Below are 21057 nucleotides of genomic sequence, written 5' to 3' on the forward strand. Positions count from 1 at the left end.
TACTATCACCACCGTCATCACTACCAACACTATCACCATCATCATCACTGCCTCCACCATCATCACCACCAACAAGACCATCACTACCTCCACCATCACCATCAGCACCAACAACACCATCACTACCTCTACCAATGTTACCACCACCAACCATCCTCTTGATTTCCATCACCTCCTTTCTCATCCATCCATCACAATCACCAACAGAACCATAGCAACCATTACTATTATAAAAAACAAAATAACTGCGTAACTCCTGTCCACAGAAGGAGAAAAAAGAATACACATTTGCAAGTTCTGATTTCAAGGAATGGCTATCTTTCTCATTTAGAGCAGCTATTACTAGACTCACTCAGAACAGTGCAGCAGGTCCTGAGGCACATCCCCTGGAGCAGCACAATCACTACAGCAGTGTGGGGGCCTCCTCCACTGGTGGAATTGAGGACACTCCTCAGAAGCCTTTGCTCCCGCCATCTTGCCTCTCCTGACAACCTCCCTGAGGTAGGCCGTGTACATTCAGGATCCTGGAGAGTGCCTGACCGCAGTCAGGCTCACCTCAGCCTGAGCTAATGATGGCCCAAACGTGGAAAACAGGCGGCTGTGAGTCAAGCCCTCTTGGCGGAAGATCCACTCCCACTCACCTTCTCACACCTGTATTCCCCAAACTTGACTCCTCGCACCACCTGCTGGTAGATGAGGTTGGTGGCCACATTGTCCTCGGAGGGGCTGTGCCAGGGCGTGAAGACCTCTTTGCGGAAGAAGAGCCTCCAGGGGGCGTTGCGCTCCTGGGCGCCCTGCTCCTTGGCGTACTGCTCACACTGGGAGATGGCGTCCATGACGTGGTCGCTGCCACTGCCCAGGGAAGACACCTGTGGGCACAGCGGGGAGGTGAGCAGGCACGAAGTCAGGAGCCTCGACGGTGCCAACGGTCGGTTCAGACAGAAAACCGAGGCCCAGCGAGGGGCAGGGACACGGGCAGTGCCCACAGGAGGCAGACCAGATCCTAGCCCTGGGATCTGAGCCCACCATTGCCTTCCTAGCCTCAGTTCTGGGCACCATGACGTGGAAATTCCCATTTTCCAGTGGAAGCCTTTTGGGAAACTGGCCAGAGTCCCTGGAAACACAGGGGCATCGATGAGAAAAACCCAGGCAAACTGTCCAGTCACAAGGTACCTCCCTGGGCGTGCAGGCAAGGGGCCCCTCTGCTGCGCACAGTGTTGCCAGGGGTGGAGGCAAAATCCCCCAAGCCCCACGTCCCTCTCCGCTGAGGTGGCTCCCGCCTCCGAGGTAAGTCTGCGGGTTGCCCTTGTTCCTGCTGCTTGAGGGCAAATGTGAAGGAACTCCCGTTTGCCGAGGAGTTTCTCCATCAGACGCCATAGCAACCAGACAAGGAATTCCATTCCCATTTGCACACGAGGGCTACGCAGGCCTCCCATCAGCCTGTGCCATGCCCGTCCTTCAGCTCCAGGAGAGGATCACTGGGCCTGGGCACACAGGACTGAGGGCATCCTACTGCTGGGTTTTCCCTCTGGTGCTGAGGAGCTCTGGGCAGTTCTAAGGAGTCAGGCAGAGCCGATTAGCCTGGGCTCAGGGGGAAGTTGATGTGCTCTAGGTTGAGTAGCCCCTGCCAGTAGGTGGCAGCACTGGGCGGCAGGGAGTGGGGCTGGGAGGAGGCACTTATGGGAGGCCATACCTTGTCAAACAGGGCAATGTAGAGGGAGAACCCAAAGCGGTCCTTGAGAGAGATCTTGTCGGCCAGTGCGTTGCAGAGCTCCTTGGCGGTGGTCGCTGAGTCTGTCAGCAGGGTCTTGGTGGTCCCGTCCATGAATGTCACGGGCAACATGATTGGCTTCTTGGACTTGGTGGCCTGGAAGTGCCCCAAGAGGGTTTGTGGGGTCCCTTCCCTTCAGACCCGCTTGCCCCTCCAGACTCTGGCTCTCTGCTTTCTGTGGGGTTGGAGCTTCCCCGGAGCCCCAGGCCCCAGCACCTCACTGGGACACCGCCTGTCCCTGTCACAGATGTCTAGGGAGTCCTGCTGTGCACCCCACCCCAATGGGACCTTAAGAACCCCTGAGCCAGGCCTGGGGTTGAGAGGTCAGGACTGCCACGGGCTAGGGGCCTCTGCTTCACTTCATATAACCTTTACCATGTGGCAGGTAAAGCCATTGAGACACAGAGGGACTCTCCCTTGCCCAAGTTGCCTTGACCATAAGCCCAGCAAATGAAGTTCCTTATCCCTTGGGAGCTTTTCTGCTGCCATGGGCCTGGGGTTCCAGAACTTGAGGTTGGGTGCTTGAGGAACCACAGAGTCCCAAAGCAGGGAATGTTTCTGGGGCACCCGAGTGCACTGGACACACACACACACACAAACACGCACGCACTCATGCACATGCATGCATGCACACACACACACACACAAGAGCACACACCTACACACACACACAAGCACACACTCGTGCGCACATGCACACAAGCACATGCACACACACACACACACGAACCTGCAGCTCCAGCCAGCTGGGCGGCTGTGTCCGTGTTCCATTGACAAAAGTCCTTCTCAGGCGTTCCTCACAGTACGGGGCGTAGCCAGGAGGGCCCCCATGGATGAAGTTCCGCAGGTACTGCAGCCAGAGCACCCACTGAAGCAGCCCCACCGCGGTCCCAGGGCTCACCATGTGTTTTGTGAGGGCAGCCTCCAGCCCTCCCCACCACTGGGAGGCCGCTCCTCCAGGCCAGGCTGCTTTCAGTGGCTTCCCTACCCTCGAGCCTCCACTGCCTATTTCCAGCCACATCTGCAGCCTCCCCAACCTCCCCCTAGCTCAGCCTAGTGGCTCCCCCCCATACCCCTTTACAGCACCAGCCAATCGGGTTAGTTCTGCCATGACCTGCTCCACTCTGACCCCAGCACCCAGGGCCTGCCCCAAGACAAGGGTGCAGAGGGCCCAGGACATGCTCCTGTCAGACTCAACATCATCCTAAGTAGAATGGGGCTGAGGGGAGTGTGGGGCAAAACAGTGGCTTTCTGCGAGAAGGGGGGTGCTAGGAAGATGAGGCCCAGTGGGTGGGGTGGCCAGGTGGGCCTTATGACCAGGCCCTTCGGAGCCCCTGGCTCTTGCTCTCCCCACAGTGCTGAGACAGGGCCTGGCTCCCCTTCCCACTCCAGGAGGCCAAGCGCTTTCCAACCTTGACAAACTTCTCGGAGGGGGCAAAACAGCCGACACAGAGAGACACGAGGATCCAGCCCCGGGCATAGCTGCTCTTGGAGGGGTTGTGTGTCAGCTGCTTGCTGATCTGGCAGTAGATCTCGTCCCTGGACAGGCAGTGGGGCAAGGGAGAGGGAATCACCCAGAGAACAGCCCCGGCACCCACCTCCTCCCAGCAGCCTGTGGGACACCACATAGCTGTCCTCCCCAATTTGCCAAGACCACCCAAGAGGAGGCAGAGTGACGCTGGGTGGCAGCGCCGAGCCCAGGCTGGGGTCTGACTTTGGAGACAGGATCATTAGGCATAAAGCACATCTCCAGCTCCAATCCAGATCCCACAGCCAGGGTCCCACCATCCAGGGTGGTGAGTATCCTGCTCTGGACTCAGCGGCCACAACTACTGGTGACCATACTGACAAGAAGCGCAGTCTCTGCCTCGCCTCCTTCCTGACCAGTGGTGGCCCAAGCAGGTGAGTTCGCCTCTCTGACACCAGCCCATAGTCGCGGCAGCAGGTGCAACCTCTACCCATGGCAACGGACAGAGCATGAACAGGAAAAGCATCCTGGGGTGTCAATGGGGAATGGAATGAGTAGAAACTTTGTCTCTGGTCTATTTCCGTGATGTTTGAACATTTAAGGCATATTTCTGTACTGTTTGAATGTATGACTTTTGTAATGGGATGAAAACAAGGTAATTTTTGGTGTTCATTTTAAAGGAATCCTTACAAGACTGCTGTGAAGATGAATGAGCCAAGGCTTATGACGCACCTAGCACAGTGCCAGGCGCAGTGAGCCCCTCATAAATGCCAGCTGCAACTACTGCTGTTCTTGTTCTTGGGAACGGTTCTTCTCTTCTGCAAACTGGGTACTGCAGCTGCCTGTTCCAGGACAAGGGCAGGATCCATGACACTGCAGTGACCGCCAGGGGGCACTCACTACTGCTCTTCTCTCTCGAAGGACAGGGCTGGGATGACCTAATTCAGTGGCTCACCAGTTTTGAGTTTACAATTTCAAAGTAAATTCAGAAGTTAACCATTTTTTTATCATGATAAATGAGAATATTTATAACACTCACAACCTTCCCACTATCTAGATCCCAATTATTTCATAAACAAAGGTAATTTTATATATTCCAAAAGTAGGAAGGGCAAAATCTCAGAGCAGTCTTTTAAAGAAAACAAGCTTAGCTTTAGAAACATCCCTCCTTTTCCCACCTTGTCACAGACTAGTGAAATGTTATCACCTGCAGCTGGGAGTCCCCATTCACTTTACAGATGGGGAGACCGAGGCCGAGAGCAGGGAGGGATTAGCTGTGCAAGGCCCTTCAAAGAGTTGACACCCCAGCCTTTGGACTCTTGGCTCAGGGCTCCTGGCACCATGTTTTCTAGAAGTGTCAGCTGTAGCTGTGATGGTGAGGTGATTTGGAGGCAGATTCTTGCCCCTGAGACATGCCTGCAGCAGCTGCCTTTTCCTCCTGTTGGCGGGTGACCCTGCATGGTGTGGCCACCTCTAGCCAAGTAGTGATTGGCCATGGGGAGCAATAAAAGGGGAGCCTGGCAACAGGCAGGAGGTCTAGTGACCCCTGGGCAAGTCTCTTCCCTACTCTGGACCTCAGTTTCCCCATCAGGAAAGTGAGACTCGATCCCCGCCCCATCCTGCTGTCCTCCCAACCAGCACACACACATTCATAGCATCAGCTCTCCTGACTGACCTGTCCTGTGCAGAGACTGTTCTCAGAAAAGTCCTACCCCTCCTCTCACCAGCTTAGTTGATTTTTTCGTGGCTCCTGGTGACTCCTGGGTCTTCCCTTCAACTCCCCCAAACCCCAGGGACCTGGGTAAAGGCCTCTCCTGGGCCTGGGGAGAAGGAAGCACTTGCAGGATTCCCAGGCACGCAGCCCACAGTAACCCTGACCATGGGCTTACTTTTTTATCAGATGTCAGACCCAACTGATAAATGTTAGGTGTGTTCTGACTGCTCTACCGACCAGCCATTCCCCCACCTCTCTCCCTCTCCTCAGGCCTCCTGATTCCCCAGGACACCCATGGGGTGGGTGACTAGAGGTGAGCAGGCAGCAGGGGATTAAAGCAGGAAATGCATGTTGGATGATGATCAACGCTACCATCCACAGGGTGCTTACTATGCTCCAGGTCTTGTGCTACACATGCTTCTTAGCTTTGTCTTCCCACAAGCCTATGTATGAGGTCACTACTGCAGGCACACCTCTTTTTCTTGTACTTCACTTTATTACACTTCACAGACGCTGCGTTTTTACAAATTGGTTTAAGGCGACCCTGCATGGAGCAAGCCCACCAGCCCCATTTCTCCAACAGCATGTGCTCACTTCACTTTCTGTCACATTTTGGCAATTCTAGAAATATTTCAAACTTTTTCAGGATTACTAGATTTGCTATGGTGATCTGTGATCCGCAATCTTTAATGTTCCTATTGTAATTGTTTTGTGCACCATGAGCCATGCCCATAGAAGATGGCAGACCCAACTGATAAATGTTAGGTGTGTTCTGACTGCTCTACCGACCAGCCATTCCCCCACCTCTCTCCCTCTCCTCAGCCTCCTGATTCCCCAAGACACAGTCATATTGAAATTAGAACAACTAATAACCCTACAATGGCCTCTGGGTGCTCAAGTGAAAGGCAGTGTCACACATTTTTCACTTTAAATCAAAAGCTAGAAATGATTAGAGAGGAAAGCATGTTGAAAGCCTAAACAGACCCAAATCTGGGCCTTTTGTGCCAAGCAGTTAACCAAGTTGTGAATGCAAAGGAATAGTTCCCGAAAGACATCAAAAAATGCTACTCCAGTGAACACACACGATAAGAAAGTGAAACAGCCTTATTTGCTGATATGGAGAAAATTTTAGGGGTCTGAATAGATCAAACCAGCCACGACATTCCCTTAAGCCAAAGCCTAATCTAGAGGAAGGCTCTAAGTCTCTTCAACTCTATGGAGGCTGAGAGAGATGAAGAAGTTGGAGAAGGTAAGTTGGAAGCTCACAGACATTGCTTCATGAGGTTTAAGGCAAGAAGCTGTCTCCAAAATATAAAAGTGGAAGGTAAAGCACCACGTGCTGATGGAGAAGCTACAGCAAGTTTTCCAGAAGGTCTAGCTAATACCATTGATGAAGGTGGTTACATTCAACAAGAGATTTCCCATGTAGATGAAACAGTCTCCTATCGGAAGAAGATGTCACCTGGACTTTCATAGCTAGAGAGAAGTCAATGCCTGGCGTCAAGTCTTCAAAGGCCAGACTGACTCTCCTGTCAGGAGCTAATGCAGCTGCTGACTTTAAATTGAAGCCAATGCTCATTGACCATTCCAAACATCCTTCATTCTAGGGCCCTTAGGGAGAGTAATGTTTTCATGTCTGCTAATGCAGCATCCATTCTGTAGCCCATGGATCAAGGAGTCATTTTGGCTTTCAAGTCTTATTTAAGAAATACATTTAGGCTGGGTGTGGTGGCTCACACCTGTAATCCCCGCACTTTGGGAGGCCAAGGAGGGCAGATCATGAGGTCAGGAGTTCAAGACCAGCCTGACCAACATGGCAAAACCCCGTCTCTACTAAAAAAAAAAAAATACAAAAATTAGCTGGATGTAGTGGCAGGTGCCTATAATCCCAGCTACTCAGGAGGTTGAGGCAGGAGAATCGCTTGAACCCAGGAGGCGGAGGTTGCAGTGAGCTGAGATTGTGGCATTGCACTCCAGCCTGGGCTACAAGAATGAGACTCCATCTCAAAAAAAAAAAAAAAAAGACATTTTGTAAGACTATAGCTGCCATAGATAGTGATTCTTCTGGTGGATCTGGGTAAAATCAACTGAAAACCTTCTGGAAATTATTCACTATTTTAGATGCCATTCAGAACATTCATGATTCATGGAAGGAGGTCAGATTATTAACATTAATAGGAGTTTACAAGAAGGGGATTCCAACCTCCATGAATGACTAAGGGGTTCAAGACTTCAAGAGGAAGTAACTGCAGATGTGGTGGAAATCAGTAGCAAGAGAACTAGAATGAGAAGTGGGGCCTGAAGATGTGACTGCGTACTGCCATGTCACGATTAAACTTCAGGGGATGAGGAGTTGCCTCTTATGGATGAGCAAAGAAAGTGGTTTCTTGAAATGGAATCTACTGGTGAAGATGCTGTGAACATTGTTGAAATGACAACAGAGGATTTAGAATACTGCATCAACTTAATTGATAAAGCAGCAGCAGGGTTTGAGAGGATTGACTCCAATTTTGAAAGAAGTTCTACTGTGGGTAAAATGCTGTCAAACAGCATTGCATGCTACAGAGAAATTTTGTGTGGAAGGAAGAGTCCATGTATGCAGCAAATTTCCCCACTGTCTTATCAAGGAACTGCCGCAGCCATCCCAACCTTCAGCAACCACCGCTCTGATCAGTCAGCAGCCATCAACTTCAAGGCAAGACCCTCCAGGAAATAGGAACAGCTTTTTTGCATCCCAGCACTGACCGGAGTGCTGGCCGCAGGATGCCGTTGCCGATGATGAAGTGCAGCTTCTCCAGGTTGGAGGTGGGCCGGTCCTCCAGCATGCTGTTGCCCTGCACTGTGGACTCCCCATCGTGCAGTCTCTTGGTCACCTGGGCCAAAGGAGAGGACAGGGCAGGTGAAGTTAGGGACGTTGCCTCTGCCAGCCAGGGCACCAGCACCTGAGGCTGCCTGCTCCACAGAAAGCAGAATCTAAGGAGTGAGCAGAAGAACCAGGCTCCCCACCATGTGCAAAGCAGATGCTGGGCCAATAACTGGCCCACACAGCCGGGACACACTGGCCCAGTGCCACCTGATTCTGGAGACAGAGCTCCTCTGCCGTGTCCTCAATACCCTGCACCCCAGGGAGGTCCTCTCAGCCAGCACATGGACCTGCTCTTCTGACTCCAAGCAGGACCCCTATCTCTCTGGGGTGGCCCACATACACATAACTGTGGCACCTGGAGTATACCTCAGGTTCCAACCACCGGTCACCATCACCCTGCCACCAACACCCTTAGCCTTGATGTGACACAGCCCGCAGCACAAGCCCCGAGCTCTGTCCAGAAGATGGAGTGAGTGAGAGTTGAGTGGCAGAAGTGGGTGCTGCAGACGGAACACCATGGAGGGCCCTCATGTTTACTGAACACCCTCAGCTGCCATCTCCACCATCTTCCCAGCACCCCACAGAGTGGCCATTTTCTTCCGTGGGTCCCTTGAATACTGAGCGGCAGAGCTGAGATTCAAATCTGAGGCCACGCACCTGCAAGGCTGGATGTGTGCCTCAGGTGGGGACAGGATGAGGGCACAGGTGAAGTGAAAGCCCCTGACTCTGCAGTGAAGGGCTTGGGGAGACTTCCTGGAGGAGGTGACCCCAGGCAGAGAAAGAGGGTGTTTCAGGCAGAGGAACTGGCATGTGCACATGTGGGCTGTGAATGCCTTGGTTTGTGTCTGTCTCTCCCCCGCATCCTCCCCTGCCACATACACACCAGCCTGGACAAGCCCAGAGCACAAGGGCTGGGACAGTGCCCAGAAAAGGCAGGGTGACCGAAGAATGAATTCAAATAAATTAATGCCGTCCATGCTCCGTGAGCACTCTTGTCCCACAGAAAAGCTCCCATGCCTCAAAGATCCTTGGACTAAGTGCCTCGGGTCAGCACCTGGCTGAAAGTGTGCTCCCTCTCACCTGTGTCTTACGGCCTCTCCTGCTCTCAGTGCCCCCTAGGAAGCCCTTCCCCACCCCAACCTGAGATCCCACCTTCTTCAGGCACTCCTGTCTGCCTGATCACCCACCAAACCACCCATGTTGTCCCGTCCCTGGCCAGCCAAGACCCCTGAGGATAGACAGTGTCCACTCCTGCTCCTGCTCCCGGGGGCCCCCAGCTCAGCTGTGCTCCAGCCTAAGCCACCTAAGGCAGCCACCCATGGGCTGCCAGACCCCCAGAGTCTGCCCTCACCTCCTCTGTGAGCTTGGACTTCTTTTTCAGGGTCAAATGCACCAGCTTGTGCCTCACACTGCTCTTCTTCTGGCCCTCGGGGAGCTGGGCCTGCAGGACCAGCAGGGATCAGGGTCAAGCAGCTGAGCAGAAAGCATTGACGAGACCCCCTGACAGCAGGACTATGTGGGGGACCATCTCGCCTCCACATGAAGCTTACAGGGTACCCCCACAATGCCACCCACCACCCGCTCACCTCTACCCTTCCACCCCCACCAGCCAACTGGCAGTCAGGAAAAGTGAGACTCTGAAAACCATAGTACAGGAGCTGGCTCCAACTGCAGAGTCCCTGTATGCTCTGCCACGAGGCCCCTCAGTTATGGTCAGCACTATAAAGTTTCACACATTTGTTCCCACAAGTAGACAAAGGAGGGTGGGAGGCAGAGTCAGTGAGGCAAAGATGAATTATAGGAGCCTTTTTCTGCAGAGGAGCCCAAGGCTGGCAATGCCAGCAGCCCTCCCCGTCAGCCTGGGAGGGACATCAGCCGGAGGGCACCTTGGCCTCACCTCACCCTCGCCCTGCAGGGCCTGCAGCTCCCTCTTGTACGTCTTCTTGCCCAGGGTCTCATAAATCTTGGTCATCACGGGGATCTTCTCGCTGCCATCACTCATGGCGGTGTGGTACTTGGGCTCAGGGAGGTCCCCCATGAACCGGAGGATGGTGATCCAGACCGCTAGAGCTGCCTGGGGCAGAGTGCACATGTCAGGGGCCAGAGCGGAAGACATTGCTAAAGCCATCAAAATGAACTGGTGGTTTGGGGAGAAGGCTGACCCCCTACTTCATGGTCAGGCCTCAGGCTGGGCTCCACAGTGAAGACTATAGTCAGACCTGGTCCCTGGCCCCCAGGGATCCATCACACTCAGCACCTACAGCCACCAGCAGCAGCAGAGTCCACAGCCCCAGCCCTGGCCCTGTGACCTAGTGGCAGGCAGGCCTCACCAGCTGGTCCCCCTCATCCTCATGGTAGAGCAGTGGCTGTTTGAGTGGCCGCCGGGTATAGGAGTGTGTGGTTGTCCCCTGGAAGTAGGTGGCAGCAAACTTGGCAAATTTATACTCAGAGAGGTCCTCCTCATCCTCGTCAGGCAGGGGCAGGGCTGCATCCAGGTCCTCCTCCACCATCTCCCTCCGCCCTCGCTCCAGGTCCTGAAGGAGACAAGAGGCATGCCCTGAAGTCCCAGCTACTTGGGAAGCTCAGGTGGGAGGATTGCCTGAGCCCAGGAGTTCAACGCTGCAGTGAGCTGTGATCATGCTACTGCACTCCAGCCTTAGTGACAGAGTGAGACCCCATCTCAAAAAAAAACTGAAAAAACCCTTGAGAACGGCCTTGGAGAGGGACAGGCCCTGGCCCAGGTCATCTTGCTCCCCACTGCTCAGAGGGGCTGGGTAGGGTTTAAGTCCAAAGGCACAGGAAGAGGGAGGATCAGCACAAGCGGCATGTGGGGGCCTCTGGAGCCCCTGTCCCCAGCCTGGTACCTCGAAGCCACTAGGTGCCTGGCCCTCCTGGCCTGGCAGACCACCTGAAGTCCCCAGGAAGCCAAACATCTTGTCCACCATGTCTGAGTGATTGACAGGCTCGTGACGGGCCCGTTCCATCTGCTCCAGGAGTTCCTTCTTCCGCCGAGCGGCCTCCTTCTCCTTCAGCTCCCGCTCGGCGTCCTCACGAGCCAGCTGGGCCAGGCGCTCCTGGGCGGTTGGGGTGACACAGAAGACAGGGGGTCAGCCCCCAGTGCCACAGCCTCAGGGAACAAGCTCTCCCTGGGGTGCTCCTGAAGCAACCAGAGCCTCAGTCCCCCACCTCCTGCTGACTGGGGAGAATGGAGCCTCTTACTTCCCCACCTCTGTGCCACTCAGAGGCCTCTCCACAAGCCAAACAGCAATCCTGCCCATCCTTCAGGGCTCTCGGGGAGCCACCTTCTCCAGGCAGCCTGCTCCATGGGGACCACACCAACCCAGACATCCCAGAGCCACTGGCTTGAGGCTCTAGACCAGTGCTGCCCAACAGAAATATAATGTAAGCCACCCATGTTGTAGCCACATTTTAAAAAGGAATAGGTGGTATTAATCTTAGTAATATATTTTATTTAACTCAGTATTTCCCAAATATTATCTTAGCACGTAATCCACATTATAAAAATAATACTGAGATATTTTATATTCATTTTTCCCCACCAAGTCTTCAGAATCTAGTGTGTATTTCACACTTACAGCACTGTGTCATTCAGACAGGCCACGCTGCAAGTGTTCGCTTGCTACAGTGGCTGGTGGCTCTCTATCAGGCAGCATGGCACTTGCCACTGTGGCTGGTGGCTCTCTATCGGGCAGCGTGGCACTTGCCACTGTGGCTGGTGGCTCTCGATCGGGCAGCGTGGCACCTGCCACTGTGGCTGGTGGCTCTATCGGGCAGCGTGGCACTTGCCACTGTGGCTGGTGGCTCTCTATCGGGCAGCGTGGCACTTGCCACTGTGGCTGGTGGCTCTCTATGGGGTAGTGTGGCACCCTTGTGCCATTAGCTGGCTGGGGCTTTTATCAGGATGCTGTCTCTCAATTAGAAAGGGGCTGCTGAGGGCCTGGGCCTCTTCATCTGGTGCCACCACAGCCCTCTGTCCTTTTGCATGGCACAGGACCAGGTGCCCAGCGAGAACTCAGGCAACATTGGCCAAGCGGGTCTAGTGCAGCCACTCTGAAGGACGCGGAAGGAAGGCTGAGGCACCAGGTGACAGATGAGCAGTCAGCCTCAGGCAGGGGACAAGCCAGTGAGTGGACACCTGAAGTACCTGGAGGCTCTCGGCTCACCTGATGCTTGCGCTCAGCCTCCTCCTTGGCCTTCTTGGCGCTCATCTCCTTCCGGAGCTTCTCCTCCTCCGCCAGCCGCATTTTCTCAGCCTCGAGGCGCCACAGGTACTGAGGAAAGGGGATTCCAGGGGCACAGAAATGTGTGTTGCTGTTGTTGCAGGGATTCCCACCAGCTCCACCCAGTCCCACTCTGAGTTCTGGAGCTGGGCATGACTGCCAAATAATTTGGCAGATAGGACAAGTGAGGCAACCAAGAAATTCTCTGGGTCACCCAGAGGATTGAAGGCACCACCTAAAGCCTGGTCAGATTTGCCTCCGTCTCCCAGAGATTCCCAAGAGTGACTGGGAATCTGTTGGCTGGGAGGATGGAAATGAGGGTCTGGTCCCAGGTTTGTACACTCATCTGAGCAGGCATAACCACAGGTCCCCTCCCTAGGCCTCGCTTCCTGGCTAACACTTGAGGGTGATGCATGGACACCTCCCTGCCAGGGCTCAGAGCTGTGGGTGCTATGGACTTGCTCCCTCACCTCGGCCCTGAGGCGTTGGTGCAGCCTGCGGGCGATCATGCCCCGGGCATAGGCCTGCACGGTGAGCACAGCCCAGAGGCGGTGGCGGAAGGCCTTGCGCACCAGGTAGGCACGGCAGCGGGCCTGGAACTGGATGATTCGCTGGCGGGCCAGGCGGTACTGCTGGTGCAGCTTCCGGGAGCGGTGCAGGGCCTGCAGCCTCAGGAAGCCCAGACGCATCTGCAAGGACAGCCACCCCATACTCAGAGCCTACTGTCCCATTCCAGGCTGACCCTGCCTACAGCTTTCACAGCACTGGCCTCCACTCTCAGAGAAGCACCCCCAGATTAGGGCCTCCCCATTGTTAGAAAGTTCTGTCTCCTCTCAGGCAACATATTTTCAGAAGGTGACCTTGACTCTCCCTCATTGGGGTCCCCCTAAGAGAATCCCAGATTAGGAGCTGCAACCAACAGTCTGCTTCCCAGCCAGCCCCCACAAACTCTAAGCCCAGCTGCTGCACAGAGGTCCATGTGACGCAGCCAATCCCAGCCCCCTCTGAGATCTCTAATAATCCCAGAGTGCTCCCAACCCCCAAAAACACTCCAGAAGGAGAGCAATAACATTGCTGGCCAGTTGGAAGAAGCCACAAGAGCCAGATCCAGACTTCAGGCAGGAGGAATGGAAGTGGCTGGCCAGGGTGGTGGCAGGAGGCCAACGAGGCCAGGCTGTGCTGCCTGGGTGCAGGCCAGTTCCGCTGCCATGGCAGCAGGGCTGGGTTCAAAGGCCTGTTGGGGCAAGCGCAGCTGTGGGGAGGCTCACCAGCCCATAGTTCTTCCTGCAGTTGTGGCCCCGCCAGTGCCTCTGAATCAGTGTGGCAGCATTCTTCAGCTTCAGGAAGTTAGACCTGAAACAGCAGTAGTGGTGCAGGTGAGTCTCAGAGCAGTATCCAGAGGCAACCAGGGTACAGGGGGGTTTGGGATCCAGAGGGCACGCTGAGTCCCAGCTCTGTGACTTCCTGGCTATGTGACCTTGGGCAAGGCACATAACCTCTTTGCCTCTTGGGCAAGGCACATAAACTCTGTGCCTCAGTTTCCACATCTGTACAATGGGTAGAATAATGCCTGCCCTGCCTGCCTCACAGGCCTGTCACATAAGCCCATGAAGGTAGACATTCAGAAGGTATTTGTTGAATGAATAAATGTATGAACAAATAAGTAACTAAAATAATATAAAGATTAAAAGCTTCGAGTAGTCTAACTTCCTCATTTTATACATGGGGCAACTGAAACTTGATAGGTTGGGATTAGAGCCCCTGTCTTCTGACTGACCCTACGTGAGCTCAGTGCTGTTCCTCCTGCACACAGCAGGCTGCTTCTACAGGAGAACAGTCATCTTCATCCTGACAGAGGACAGAGACCACAAGCAGACAGTGGGGGTCTGCTGAATGTAGAAATAAATAAAGGAAAAGTGAAGGATAGGTATGTCAGTGTGCAAGTGCGCCAACAAGCCAATGCTTGGAGACACACGTAAGCAAATGAGCAACTGTGGTAGTGGGGGTGGGTGGATGGATGGATGAATGGATGGGTGGATGAATGAGTGGGTGGGTGGGTGGGCTGGTTGGTGGATGGGTGAGTGGGTGGGTGAATGGATGGATGGATGGATGGATGGATGGGTGGGTGAATGGATGGATGGATGGATGGATGGATAGGTGTGTTGGTGAATAGGTGGGTGGATGAATGGATGGATGGATGGATAGGTGGATGGGTGAATAGGTGGGTGAATGAATGGATGGATGGATGGATGGATGGATAGATGGATGGATTGATGGGTGAGTGGGTGAGTGGGTGGATGGATGGATGGATGGATGGATGGATTGATGGGTGAGTGGGTGGGTGGATGAATGGATGGGTGGGTGAATGGATGGATGGATGGATGGATGGATGGATGGATGGATGGATGGATGGGTGAATGGATGGATGGATGGATGGATGGATAGGTGTGTTGGTGAATAGGTGGGTGGATGAATGGATGGATGGATGGATAGGTGGATGGGTGAATAGGTGGGTGAATGAATGGATGGATGGATGGATGGATGGATGGATGGATGGATGGATGGATGGATTGATGGGTGAGTGGGTGGGTGGATGAATGGATGGGTGGGTGAATGGATGGATGAATGGATGAATGGATGGATGGGTGGGTGGGTGGATATAGGTGGGTGGGTGGATAGGAGGGTGGGTGAATAGGTGGGTGGATGAATGGCTGGCTGGCTGGATGGATGGACGAAGGGAGAGACTGACCATATGAACTACAAAGGGGTGGGTTGTGGGATTTTTGCAGAGCTTGACTCACACTTTGGAGTCAGTCCCGCATATTTGTGAATTGTTGCAGGTGTACACATATCCCTTACATAGAATATGAGACACATTTTGCATTAATAATTTATGAAATCTCAAATTTCCTCTTTGCAAAATTTCATCAGCATCTGAAATGAACAGTGGGCTCACACATGAGTCTCATGTATCTATATGTGCATGTGTGTATGTAGGTGAATATATTGCATTATTTGGCTTATATGGCACAATGGGTTTATGTAAATTATGTATCTTTTCCTCTGTGCTTCCATGATCATATGTGCATGCTATGCATGTATGCACTTGTTTTATGGGTAAACATGTTTTTCTTTTCTTATTGTTCATGTGGGCAGAGCAGAGGTGAGCCAAGCACCACATATACACCTGAGTTTGGGCTGAGGTGGAGAGGACCTGTTGGGAACACGCACCTGTCTTTGAACCCCCGGATGACCTTCTGGAGGAGGATCACTCTGTCAGTGATGGCTTTGTCCCGCTCCACTTCCAGCAGCATGTCATGGTGGTCCTAGGAGGCAGAGCTCCTGAGCAGTGCCCTACAAGGTCTCCTCTACCACCTGCTCAGTCTCAGCTGGGCCTCCCTTCCTTCACTGGAAGCCCAGGTCTAGAACTCAGTTGGGCCATATGAGCTCCCAGCTAACTCTGGCTTCTGGGGCAGCCTCCCATAGTCACCAGGACAGACTGGGTTGTAGCTGTTTCCTAGAGGTCCAGGCAGTACAAATGGAGCAGAAGGTGCCTAATCTCTCTGGATGGGGTTGGAAGGCTTCTTCCCTATCGCCAATCTGCCCAAGTCCCCTGCTTCTAGACGTCTCTGTCACATCAGTCTCTCACCTGGGCCAGGCTATTGCCATTCCTCTCCTGAATCTTGGCAGCAGCCTCCTAACTGAAGGTCTTTCAGCCTCCCTGGCTCTCCCTCTGGCCCTCCTTCAGAAGCTGACAGAGGGACCATCCTCAACACAACCTGGATGGTGAGGATGGTGACCCTACAGTGACACATGGTTCCCCAGGCCAAGCCTGGGCTCCTCACCCTGGCACTAAAGGCCACCCATGATCCGGGCCCTGCCAACTTTTCCAGCCCTCTTTCCTCACCCCTGTGATCCCAACCCTCACTCTAGCTGGACAAAATTTCATTGGTTCATTGAATACATAAGAATCTAATGTCTCCATGTGCCAGCACTGTGCTAGGTGCTGGAAGGGGGAGGGGGCTGCCACAGTGAACCAGGGAGACATGGCCCCTGACCCTGGGGAGGATAGAGTCTCATGAGGGAGCCACATCCATCGGATAATCGTGGACACATAGGGCTCGGACAGAGGAGATGCTCAGCCAAGGCATTCTAAATGAATGAATGGATGAATGAGCATGTTTGGACTTCCAAAACCATGGCCATGTCGGAAGAGCCTAGCAGTGTAAGTCAGAGGAGGCTGATGGCACTCCTCTGAGTTCGCTGGCACTAGATGCCATCGTGATTCCTGCCTTTCCCACTTTGCCCACACAGGGGCTGGGCATCAGCCCCTCCCAGGATGGAAGCCCTGCTCCCTGCTTCCTAGCAGCCTGGCTTCGGGCAACTCACTTCTCTCTGAGCCTGTGAAATGGGTGTAATACTTCCTTCTCTACATGACTGTTTCAAAGAATAAATGAGATCATGGATGAAAAGCCCCCATCCGGGGCCTGGAACACAGAATGTGCTTTCTGGCTGACAGCTATGGGAGGCACAGGCAGGGAATATTTGTCACATCTTGACCATGAGGAAATGCAGGTGCAAGGAGAGAAAGGGCCTTGGCCTGAAGCCCGTTGGCTGGAGAAGAATTAGAAGAGGCCTCAGGCTCCCTCCAGTTCAGGGCTGGTTCTTGTTCCTCCTGTAGCTGTCCTGAAGTACCCAGGCCCCACCCCCACACCAGAGGAAGGAGCCCTGCCCTGTCACCCGGGACAGCCAGAAATCTAGTAGAGCGGAAATACAAATGGGGAAGCCCAGCGCATGGAGCTTGCACTGTCCCTGCTGCGCCTGCCCTGCTACTGCCAGCTCCCACCATCTCTCCAATGCTGTAACTCCATGGCTCCTGCACGGCCCCACTTCCTGCGTCCCTCTCCAGCTGCCCAGGCAGCAGTGGGAGCTGAACTCCCTGCAGAGTGACGGACAGGTGGCAAGCCGCAGACCCCAGCACGGGATGGACCTGGCCAGGCAGGAAACCACAGGAAGGAACCTAAAGATACACTCAAGAGACCTCACACAGGCATACCCCAATTTACAGATAGGAAAATGAGGCTCAGAAAGGGCCATAACGCAAGTAGCACCCCTGCCTCCCTGCTGCGGGCCTGAGAGACAGCTCACCCCTGGTGTGTGGTTTCTAACCTGTGGTCAGTGCTCTGACCCCGCTCCCAGGTGGTAGATGATCTCAAATACCAACTTCCCCTTCCCCACTGGAGAGGCCAGATCCCACCTGCTCCTCCAGCCACACCACAGCCCGGCAGGAAGGATCTCAAAGCACTGCCTCCCTCTCCCAAGCACCCCACCCCACATGATGGGAATTCACAGCCTCTCTAAGCAGTCCAAGGAAGGCGTCTGTGCTCACCTTCAGAAAGATCTTGGTTTTGCCAATCTGCCAGTCATCGTGGGTGCCCAGCACAGCCTCAGCCATGCGCTGGCATGTCCCTCGAAGGTCTCCCTGGAGTGGGGGTGGGGTACACAGGGAATGAGTCAGTGGGAAGGCCTCCGGAGTGTCCCCGAGGCTGGGAGGCAGGGCTCTTCCAGAGCTCTGCCCCTGACTTGAAGTGTGACCTCAGCTGGTTCCTGCTTTCTCTGAGCCTGTTTTCTCCTTAGCTCAGCTGGATGGTAAAATTGCAAAATCCTTTCTCACAACTGACATCCAGGGCTTACATGGCAGGCCTGGTCTTGTTCCTTATACCACCATGTGTGAAGTCCTCACCAGCTGGACACGGCAACTGAAGCCCACTGATTCGTTCCAATAAAGGACCCCAATGTTTCATGCTGCACCTCAGAGCCTGAGCAGACGTCAAGCCCCACCCATGGTCCCGATAAGAAAATTGGGGCCTTTGCCTTGCCGGAGCTGGGACCCTCCCATCCTGCCCTCTGTGCACCGAGCCCTGTACCTGCTTGTAGGCTGGCTTCACACCCGGCAGCAGCACACGGTACCGCTCCACAAACTCCACGAAGCTGTAGCGGATGGGGTAGCCGGCTCGGCGGATTCGGATGGTCTCCATCATCCCCGAGTACCGCAGCTGGCGCACGCACAGGTGTCGGTCGAACAGCTGCCGGACACATAGCCAAGGGTGTCAGGGCCAAGGCTTCTGCTGGGAGGCGGCCCTGCTGTGTACTTGACCAGCCCAGACAAAGGCTCAGAAGGCCAAGGCCACATGGCACAGGAGGAGCAAAGCTGGGACCAGCACCTGGATCTGCAGCTCAAACCCACAAAATAGCATAAAGTGAGGCCTGTCGTGGTGGCGCTGGGTGCTTTGGGAGCACAGAGAAGACAGATTAATTCCCCTTGGGACACCCAAGGCGGCGGGGGTGGCTTCATGGAGGAGGCATATTTACCCCCCTAACCCTGATGGGAGGGGGAGTATTACAAGGTTGGAGGAGGTAAGCCTGTGCAAAGGTGTGGAAGCCTGGAAGCACAGGACTTTGTTGGGAACCCTGGGGGAGCTAGAGAGGCTCGTCCAGGCCAAGCTGTGGCTGTACAGGCGAGGGGTGCTCCACACAGCCCCAGGGAGTACCTTCCACGTGCAGCCATTGTACATCTGTAGTTATTCAGACAACTTTCTAGCTGCCTTCAGGAAGAGGCACATTTTTTGAAGGGCCCTGGGGTTTGGGTAGTGTAGGGGCTGGCGAGAAAATGTAGAAGACAGGTGTTGGGCTGTGGGACTATGTTGGGGCCTCATCCATGGATGATGGAATCCAGGGAAGGTTTAGAGCAGGGAGAGACTGGGCCAGGTCTGCATTTGAGAACAATGTTGTTGGGGGCCGGGGGAGGCAGGACAGGAGGCCAGGGAGGCAGGAGAACCTCAAGGAGGCTGTTGCAAGGCCCAGTCCACAGATGCTGAGGACTGGGCTGAAAGAAGATTCCCACTTCAGAGCCAGGGGAGACTGTGCCCAGCCGCCCTGGTCTCAGTCCCCTGAACCCTCTGCAATAAAGGGAGAGCTCACTGGAGCCCTCTGCAACCCTCAGGCCCCTGCACACCTGAGTCCTAAAGGGGACAGGCCTCGTCCACTCTGGGGAATGTTTTCCAGGCAGGGGACAGCGGGAGGGGACAGCACTTGCAGCTGTCAGCTTCCGCAGCCTGTTTCCTCTCCCTCCAGGCCACTTTCCCTGGCCTGCCTTCCCTCCCCCCACCCAGATCCCGAGGTCCCAGCTTCCCCCAGGCTTCCCTGTGGGCCTGGGGTAAACAACCCTCCGAGCCTGTGCTGGGGAAGGAGAAGACTTGCAGCGAGGTGGTCCCAGCCTGAGCCCCTTAACCTCCCTGGCCCCAGTCCCTCATCTCTAACCTGGACCACCAAGCCCCTTTCTCACAGGCTATTTGAGAAGATTGAAGGAGGCTGTGGACTGACAATCCAGCCTATGCCAGGCACACAGAAAGGGCCCACCGAATGTTATTCAGAAAAGTCAAGAATGAGGATATCCCAAGCAGCCAGAGGGATGGGGGAGGCTTCCAGGAAGAGGTGTGGTTGAGCTGGGCCAAAGGAGAAGGGGGCCTTCAAAGAAGAAGCTGCAGCAAGAACCACAGCTGCCAATCACTGGGCACTTGCTGGGTGCGGGCATCTGCAAGCATTATTGCATGGAATAGCCTCAGGAGGCAGGTACAGTCAGTCCCATATCCATCTATGAGGAAACTGAGGCATAAAAGAAGAAAGTGCCTTGTCTGCAGTCACCACTTGGAAGTGGTAGAGCCTGCATCTGAACCTGCCGCAAACCCTCTGCAGAGTCTAGGCTCTTTCCAAGGCACCCGCTAATTCCAGTAAATAGGGGACCTTGTTTCACAAGTTCCCTGAGTGCTCCCCATTCCCCAAAGGGGCAAAGTCTTACATTATCCACTCCCACCCTACCCCATTTTTGACCCAGCCCCTCCATATCACCCCAGACTCCACCCGCCAACCCCAGGCCAGGGCCACTCACCATGGGCTTCTTGAACTCATTAGGCTTGATGCATCGCACAAAGAAGGGCTGGCAGGCACCCAGCGTGCGCATCAGCAGCTCCAGCGACCGCTTGAACTGGCTGCTGAGTGTGGGTGACCGCTTCCTGGTCTCGGCGCCCTGGGGGGATGGACAGACGACGGCGATAGGAGGGGCTGTGCCTGCCCCAATCCAGCCTCCCAGGAGCCGCCCAGTAGGAAGCGGGAGGGGAGGGCAGCAGGGTCAGGGTTTGAGGGATAGGGCGGCATTCAAAGTTTTCCTGCAAACTGCCTCTCCCCCACAGTCTGGGCTGGAGCATGGACCCCAGACACCCACTCTGGGAAGCCTTCCAGGATTTCCAAAGGTACCACCTCTGGGCCAGGAGGAAGTGAACCCTGCAGGAATATCTCTGCACTGCAAGTCGGGAGCCTGCCCCCACCCCTGGTGCGCTGGATGACTCTGAGCAAGGGGTCGCCCCTGAGTCGCATCTCCCTCTCCCTGTATAAAGGAGTAATCGGACTTGGCCACCTCAGGACCCTGAGGTCATCTCTAGAGACAGGGGTTAGACAAGCCTAGATTCAAGCCCTGGCCCACCACTTTCTAGCAGGCACTGGCTCTTCTAGCTCTGTGCCCTTGGGCAGGTCATTAAGTGGTGTGGAGCCTCAGTTTCCTAAGTGGAGGTGATGCCATCTATCCATCTGACCAGGCTGTGACAAGAATCAGAGGTCAGGGCATGTTTCAGTAAACAACAACCTGGAAAGGTGGTGCCGCCTTCTGGGAACCAGTGGGCAAGCCGGAGGAGGAGGGGCAGGAGCTGCCGTGACCTCTCTTCTCCGGGGCTTAGCCGGCAGCAGCAGACTGGGGGCGGGGCAGGCCTGGCTAATCCTCCTAAGAAGGCACACAAGCTGCTTCCCCACAACCCCTGTCCACTGGCTGTGGCATTGACACGCCCGGGGTACTGTGGTCCAGCAGCTGCAACCTGGGTGATCCCAGCAGCCAGCGAGCCCCCTGCACCTTCCTGCCCTACTGGGGTCCCCTCTGAGAATACTGTG

At 54.7% G+C, this 21057-nt stretch overlaps 1 protein-coding gene across 6 annotated transcripts in view; it reads right to left on the bottom strand.

Moving 5' to 3' along the window:
* Positions 1-21057, bottom strand: part of MYO7A (myosin VIIA) — an 89112-nt gene that overhangs the window by 24641 nt on the left and 43414 nt on the right. For all 6 annotated transcript variants that reach the window (XM_078340152.1, XM_035265344.3, XM_078340151.1 and 3 more), the window contains 16 exons: positions 20009-20146; positions 17988-18146; positions 17450-17542; positions 15292-15386; positions 13329-13413; positions 12531-12749; positions 12004-12111; positions 10684-10893; positions 10150-10353; positions 9717-9893; positions 9171-9260; positions 7699-7826; positions 3184-3310; positions 2502-2621; positions 1694-1867; positions 642-869 (listed from right to left, as the gene is read on the bottom strand). In XM_078340152.1, coding sequence (XP_078196278.1) covers positions 642-869; positions 1694-1867; positions 2502-2621; positions 3184-3310; positions 7699-7826; positions 9171-9260; positions 9717-9893; positions 10150-10353; positions 10684-10893; positions 12004-12111; positions 12531-12749; positions 13329-13413; positions 15292-15386; positions 17450-17542; positions 17988-18146; positions 20009-20146 — 2355 coding nt within the window. The remainder of the gene's footprint in view (positions 1-641; positions 870-1693; positions 1868-2501; positions 2622-3183; positions 3311-7698; positions 7827-9170; positions 9261-9716; positions 9894-10149; positions 10354-10683; positions 10894-12003; positions 12112-12530; positions 12750-13328; positions 13414-15291; positions 15387-17449; positions 17543-17987; positions 18147-20008; positions 20147-21057) is intronic.

The sequence above is a fragment of the Callithrix jacchus genome, chromosome 10, assembly GCF_049354715.1.
Source record: "Callithrix jacchus isolate 240 chromosome 10, calJac240_pri, whole genome shotgun sequence".
In the NCBI taxonomy this organism is placed as follows: domain Eukaryota; kingdom Metazoa; phylum Chordata; class Mammalia; order Primates; family Cebidae; genus Callithrix; species Callithrix jacchus.